The sequence below is a fragment of the Chiloscyllium plagiosum genome, chromosome 2 (assembly GCF_004010195.1).
Source record: "Chiloscyllium plagiosum isolate BGI_BamShark_2017 chromosome 2, ASM401019v2, whole genome shotgun sequence".
Classification (NCBI taxonomy): domain Eukaryota; kingdom Metazoa; phylum Chordata; class Chondrichthyes; order Orectolobiformes; family Hemiscylliidae; genus Chiloscyllium; species Chiloscyllium plagiosum.
Window position 1 is genome coordinate 26,935,154 of NC_057711.1, and position 7,303 is coordinate 26,942,456.

The following is a 7,303-nucleotide window of genomic DNA, read 5'->3' on the forward strand; positions in this document are numbered from 1 at the left end:
TGACAACCCAATAACATCCAGTTGGCACAGCCAGTTCTAAACTCCTCCTGCTAAGTGAAATGTTTAGTTTTGAAGTAGATTAATTTTGAACAGTGGAAATGAAATAATGGAGCTTTAAAGATTAGGCTTTCGTTAAATTGTGCAATTGTCTCCTCTACAACAAAACCGTGACATTTCCAGACAATTAAGACCTCTGAAACAGTATAGCAAATGTTCAAACATTATTAGAGTCCAATAATATTTCTTCAGCGATTAAGATAGGATTGTACGCAATGCAATAATCCATTTTTCTTATCAACTACATTTCAGTGCAGCAGCTTAAGGATTCAATGCAAAGCATATTGCTGCCCTACATGCATAGATTTTACTTAGTGATTTCCAAAGGTGTGTAGGTTATAGAAAAATATACATGTTTTTCAAGGTTTCTATCGTAATGATTTAAGCAATCACTGTTTATCCTATTTGTGGGGAAAATATGTTGATTCAATGTGTAAGGAAATCTGGAGTTTTATTGAGTCACTATGCATTTTTGAAAGCTTGTAAAGTGAAAGATTTTTAAAATGCTTATCTTTTTAATTATTTCAAGTTAATATTTAACTAACATTGGTACAATACGTTTTCCAATTATGTTAGTAAGGTGCTAAGTCAATGAATGCGCTGTGCGATTAATTTACAGTAAATGAATGAGCATATAATGCAATTAACGCAATAGCAAGTTAATGAAGGCACTATTTAATTTACAGAATGTTAATGAATATACTGTATAATTAATGCTGTAGCAAATTTATGGTTGTAAGTATTTAGATGTACTGTTTAATTTGTACAGTAGGTTAGTGTTCTATACTGGCGCAATAACTTTCTGCATGTATTGTTGCAGATGTAGGCTTACAAAGGCACTATATAATTTTTCAGACATTTTATAAGTACAATATTAATCTAATCACAGGTTTTATCTTCATACATTTTTATTCATTCATGGAAAATAGGAATCAATGACTGGGGTCAGCATTTATTGGCCATTCCTAATTTCCCTTGAGAAGGTTATGCTGAGCTACCTTTTTGAACTGCTGCAGTTCATTTGGTTTAGACAGGCCCATAAAGAAGGCATTTCCAGGATTTTGACCCAGCGGCACTGAAGGAACAGCTATATAATTCCAAATCAAGATGGTAAATGGCTTGGGGGGGGAATCTTGAAGATGGTGGTGTTCACGTAACTGCTGCCCATGTCCTCCTAGATGGTACTGTTTGTATGGGTGGAAAGTAAGAAGCTTTGATGAATTTCTGCAGTGCATCTTTTAGATGGTGCACTACTATTGAACATCAGGGGTGAAGGAAGTGGATTTTTGTGGATGTGGTAACGATCAAATGGCTTGCTTTGTCCTGGATAGTGTCAGTCTTCTTGACTGTTGCTAGAGCTGCACTCATTCAGACAAGCGGAGAGTATTTTATTACACTCCTGAGTTGTGACTTGAAGATGGTGGACAAGCTTTGAGAAGTCAGGAGGTGAGTTACTTGCTACAAGGATTCCTAGCCTCTGATCTATTTTTGTAGCCACTGTACTTATTTGACCAATGCAGTTGAGTTTCTGGTCAATGGTAACAAGCAGGATGTTGCTAGGAGGGGATTTATTCATGGCAATGCCATTCACATTCAAATGGCTAGATTCCTTCCTGCTGTAAATGGTCATTTCCTGTCACGTCTGTGCGCGAATGTTACTTAGTCAAGACTAAGATGGCGAAGGAGTAGGGCTCTCAAACTGGAGATCATCTACTCCATCCATTTCTTTTCTTCCTTTATTTTCTTTCTGTCTCCTAACCTCCATTACTTGGGCAGCATCAGTGGTGGAGAGTTCAGTGTGGACCCGAGGAACTCCCAGCCTTGGGGTGAATCCCAGTGTGGACTCCCAGTCTCGGGGTAAATCCCAGTGCGGACTCCCAGCCTCGAGGTGAATCCCAGTGTGGACTCCCAGCCTCAAGGTGAATCACAGTGCGGACCCCCAGCCTCAGGTGAATCCCAGTGCGGACTCCAAGCCTTGAGGTGAATCCCAGTGCGGACTCCCAGACTCTAGGTTAATCCCAGTACGGACCCCCAGCCTCGGGGTGAATCCCAGTGCGGACTCCCAGCCTCGAGGTGAATCCCAGTGCGGACTCCCAGCCTTGAGGTGAATCCCAGTGCGGACTCCCAGCCTCGAGGTGAATCCCAGTGCGGACTCTCAGCCTCGAGATGAATCCCAGTGCGGACTCCCAGCCTCGAGGTGAATCCCAGTGCGGACTCCCAGCCTCGAGGTGAATCCCATGGCGAACCCCGGCCTCGGGGTGAATCCCAGTGCGGACTCCCAGCCTCGAGGTGAATCCCAGTGCGGACCCCCAGCCTCGAGGTGAAGCTCGGTGTGGACTCCCAGCCTCGAGGTGAATCCCAGTGTGGACCCCCAGCCTCAAGGTGAATCCCAGTGTGGACCCCCAGCTTCGGGGTGAAGCTCAGTACAGACTCCCTGCTTTAGAAGGACTGTACTGCTAAACTTTTACTTTATTTCTTTATTTTTCTAATTTACCTTACATGTTTTACCTAGGCATGTTCCTCTCTCAGGTGGCACCGGAAGTGGCAACTTTGTACACTTTTCACTGTACTCATGCACCCCTGTACTTGAGTACATGTAACAATTACCCCAGTTCGAATTCTGATGTAAAACAGCAATTCTAGAAATTCTACTTCTAATTCTAATGTCAGCCCAAACATGTATATTGTTCAGATATTGCTACATTTTGACATAGACTGCTTCAGCGTCCGAGGAGTCATGAATGGTGCTGAACATTGTGAACATTGGTTAACACCTCCATTTCTGACTTTATGATGGAGGGAAGGTCTTTGATGAAGCAGCTGAAGGTGGTTGGGCCTAGGTTGCAAATCCATGGAACTCCTACAGAGATGTCCTGGAACTGAGATTACCGACTTCCGACAAGTACAACCATTCTCATTTTGCCAGGTATGACTTCAACCAATGGAGAGTTTTCCCCCCGAGTCTCATTGACTACTGTTTTGCTATGACTTCTTGTTGCCCCACTAAGTCAAATGCAAGTCTGATGTCAAAGGATTTCATTCTCACCTCACCTCTGGAATTCAGCTCTTTTGTCCATGTTCGAACCAAGGCTGTAATGAGGTCAGAAGCCGAGTGGCCCTGGCAGAAGCCAAACTGGGCGTCACTGAGCAGGTTATTGCTGAGCAGGTGCTGCTGGATAGCAGTATTGATGACACCTTCCATCACTTTACTGATGATCGAGATTAAACTGATGGGGTGGCAATCGGCCAGGTTGGATTTGTCTTGCTTTTTGTAGATAGGATGCATTTGGGCAATTTTCCATATTGTCAGGTGTATGCCAGTGTTGTAGTTATACTGGAATGGCTTGGCTAGGCAAGTTCTGCAGAACACATCTGCTCTGTTTAATGTTCCCTCTAAGATGCACAGCCACTCAGAGGCTCTGCACATACTGATCAATATGTGGATAAATTGACTCACAGTTCTGGAATCCATTGCACTGCATGGACCTCAGAGATCTACTAATCTTAATGTTAGGATAACATTGTATTATTATAATAATATTGGAGGACATTTAGTATTTTCCTGCAATAATACAATAATTTTTCTGCAATAATAATAATGCAATAATTAGTCCATACAGGTCCTTTGCTCTGAAATTTATAGCTGAAAGTTTCTGTTTTTCCTACTTAAAAATTAATTTTATATTGCAATTATATGACCCTTCCTAAAACCCTCTCTTTTGTCTCACTATGCATATTTGTCTGAATATGCCTCAGTAAAATGCCTTTGATAATTTTCAATGTTAAAGAAACATAATTACAAATTGTTGTTATGGTCAGTTTATGGATATATTGCATTCATGCAAGAGTCTGCAGCAATGATAAAATTTTATCATGAACCATATTAATCATATATGCTAATGAATACACTGAATAATTAAGTAGTAGGAAACAGGTTTATGAATGCATCTTTCAATACAGGAAATGTATGAGTGTATCAGGTTTATGAATACATATATTTCATTAATAGATTATGACGTACTGAGAAAGATTTATATTGTTCCTTGATTGTAGATATCATGACCAAGAATATAATTTTAAATGTTATGTTAATAATGTATTGGTGCTTATCATTCTTAAGATTTAATATGAGAGAAATTTTAGGATGAAATCTTAAATCATCGCCAATAAAATAACGTTATGTTCAAATACAGTTCTATCTCATAGAACTTTCAATTGTTTTTTATGAAGTTCAGCAGGATTGGATAAAATTCCTGAGGGATACTGTTAAATCCAGCACCATTTCTTTTTGGATAGTCTCCAGAAAATGGATCCATTGCCAATGCAAGATGTTTATACACAAGTCAGCTGTAATTGCATTAATGTTAAATATTATTAACATTGCATAAAAATAAATGGCTCAGCTACCACGATGATAAATATGCGGCTCCAAATAAAGAGATTTATTTGTAACCCTTTCTATTTACGTAGCCTTAGTCTAGTCATGCTGTGTAATGAATTAAAATTAGTCTTGCATCAAATGTAGTGAATACATAGCAGATAGGTCAGTATCAGAAAAAGCAAGGCAATTTAACAGTTTAAATGAAATTTGGCATGGCTCTGAGTTTTACTTTTAGTTTTTTCATCTTTAGGCGGCTTGTTGAACAAAAACACAAACTACTTGACATGCGATACCACAGGTTCAAGCATTAACCAAGCTTTGTACAACATGCTGTCATAGAGCTTATAAACAACAATAAATCAACACTTTGTATCCAATACATATGAATACGTAATAGTCAATTCAAGTGTGCACTTTATTTTTAACGTGAGAAGATCAAGGGATTAAAGTACATTTTCCTTTGAAAACCTCAAATGCTTTGTGAATCAATTTCTGAACTTTGTTATTAAGTTTCATGAAAACATGCAGCGCACAAAAGTAATAAATGGACAAGTAAATGAATAACATTCAAATGGTACCAAAATGACTTGAATATCATTGGAAAAAGCAGTTGTTATGTATGTTATGCTCAATGAGGTAAATGTCAGAATTTGAAACTCCATTTTCATGCAAGGTTGTTGAACTGTCTTAATTAAACAGTTTGTATATTGAACCATGTGCACTTCTTTGCATTTGTCAGAAAGAAAAATCAAGCCAGAAATGCATGCAGTCTATCAAAGATAAAGCATAAAACCTGCTTTGTGTGGAAACTACTGAGAAGGGTTTTGGCCTGGCATTGAACTTGTGTTCAAAGTAGCCTAGTTCCTGTAATGGAAGAATGATTAAAGATAATACAATTACCTGAAACAAAGTCTCGCTTCATAGAAATTGGACAAAATCATGTTGAACTTCTAAGCTTCTGAATAAAGAGATAATTTCAAGGTTTCCATAATGTTCTCAACCATCACAAAAATAGGACCTTTACTCATTTTATTCACTTCAAACTCAAACCTACCTGTTGCTGCAACATTATTATTTATTTTCATGTCAAAAAGAGGACATAAAAAAACTTTCAAACCCTTGAATTGCTTGATTTTGTCAACCAGAACACTTAATGTAGTAAATTATTATTCCTTGATTTAATTCACCACTGTCATTCTATAAATGAAAATGCTTCATTGTTTCTGAAATGGTTTATCCACAAAGCGCATGCTTATTGGAGAATACACTTTGTTATACACGGAAGGTACAAATAGCAAGAGCTGGACAGAACAAAGACAGACCAGTTGAAGACAGAGACTTGGCAGAATTCAAACCCTATACTCACTTCTCCTGTGGGTCAATGGCCACGCCATGCAGTTGTCCCTGGATGGCATCTTGTATGTTGTCAGCAGAATATAGGCCAATTGGAGTGTTATAGGTGGCACTCACTACCTGTCTTTTGCCATCAATGTTTCCTGCAGCAAGAAATGGCTGGGCCTTTCTGTTATGGGACTCTCCAATAGATTTGAATTCCTGCATACAAAAGGGCACAAAAATACTCAAGGCTACAATTCATGCTGAAGCTCATAGGCACCAGCAGCCACATCATGCATCGGATTACCACAAATAACTTTCCTTCATTCTCCTCAACAATGTTCAACTTTTAATTATGCAACAGGAGGAGTACTTTAAACCTGGCTGTATGAAAAACAGCGTTGTCCAAAAAACAGATTTTTTTTAGAGTGTTCCATGCGTTTTAAAATGAGTAAAATGCTTCAATAAAATAACTTACCTGGACAATTCAGCTAGGCCCTGGAAGGTCTAAACTAGTTATTGGCTGTCCACTTCACATCACACACACTTTCCTGCACTTCAGGTAACCCTTGACCCATCTGACCTGGCTTGACCTCTACTTCCAGCAGCCCAAGCCTCCGAACTAAAACCAACCTTGGTTCCAAGGTTCAACAACAGAAATTGCTGGAAACACTCAGTAGAGAGAAATCAGAGTTAACGTTTCAAGTGACCCTTCCTTACAACTCGACCCAAACGTTAACTCTGATTTCTCTCCACAGATGCTGCCAAATCTGCTGAGCTTTTCCAGCGATTTCTGATTTTGTTTCTGATTTACAGCATTCGCAGTTCTTTCAGCTTTTGTTTGAAAGTTGCTGGAATTAAGGTAATGTATCAGTATCTGTTTCCAAACCATAATTAGCTTACTAAGGATACCATGACAAATAGCTCATGTTAAAAGTAACTTATATGTGCTAAATCTGATCTAAGCCAAAAATAACCTGAATTCAAAACAGGATAATTGTTGTTAGTGACATCAGTTTTTATTTGAAGCATTAAGATGGGATTTTGAGGAAATGATAAAAGGAACTTTACTCATCAGCAATTGTTTCTACACCCTTTGAGTTTCCCATCCCAACTGTGCAATGTTCATTGCATGCCTGTACTTTCATTAATTAGCAATTTGATTAATTAGTGACTGCTGGATTAGTAAAGGTGATAAGGATCATTCAGTTAACTGAGCAGCCAAAGATTTTCCCTTCATAGTGTATGTCAATGCTGCAATCGTTCAAATAGGCTGCTTTAAAGGATGAAAATGTGTTGCTGGAAAAGCGCAGCAGGTCAGGCAGCATCCAAGGAGCAGAAGAATCAACGTTTCGGGCATGAGCCCTTCTTCAGGAATGAGGAAAGTGTGTCCAGCAGGCTAAGATAAAAGGCAGGGAGGAGGGACTTGGGGAAGGGGCGTTGGAAATGCGATAGGTGGAAGGAGGTCAAGGTGAGGGTGATGAGCCGGAGTGGGGGTGGGGGCGGAGAGGTCAGGAAGAAGATTGCAGG

The 7,303-nt window shown here is 39.3% G+C and overlaps 1 protein-coding gene across 2 annotated transcripts in view; it reads right to left on the bottom strand.

Moving 5' to 3' along the window:
• The window catches only part of pdlim3b (PDZ and LIM domain 3b), a 107,113-nt gene that overhangs the window by 15,311 nt on the left and 84,499 nt on the right, over positions 1-7,303 (bottom strand). Inside the window, exon 4 of one of the 2 annotated variants that reach the window (XM_043706005.1) lies at positions 5,232-5,302. In XM_043706005.1, coding sequence (XP_043561940.1) covers positions 5,232-5,302 — 71 coding nt within the window. Of the gene's footprint in view, positions 1-5,231; positions 5,303-5,804; positions 5,993-7,303 lie in introns of both variants that reach the window. The other variant, XM_043705997.1, reaches the window with a different exon arrangement.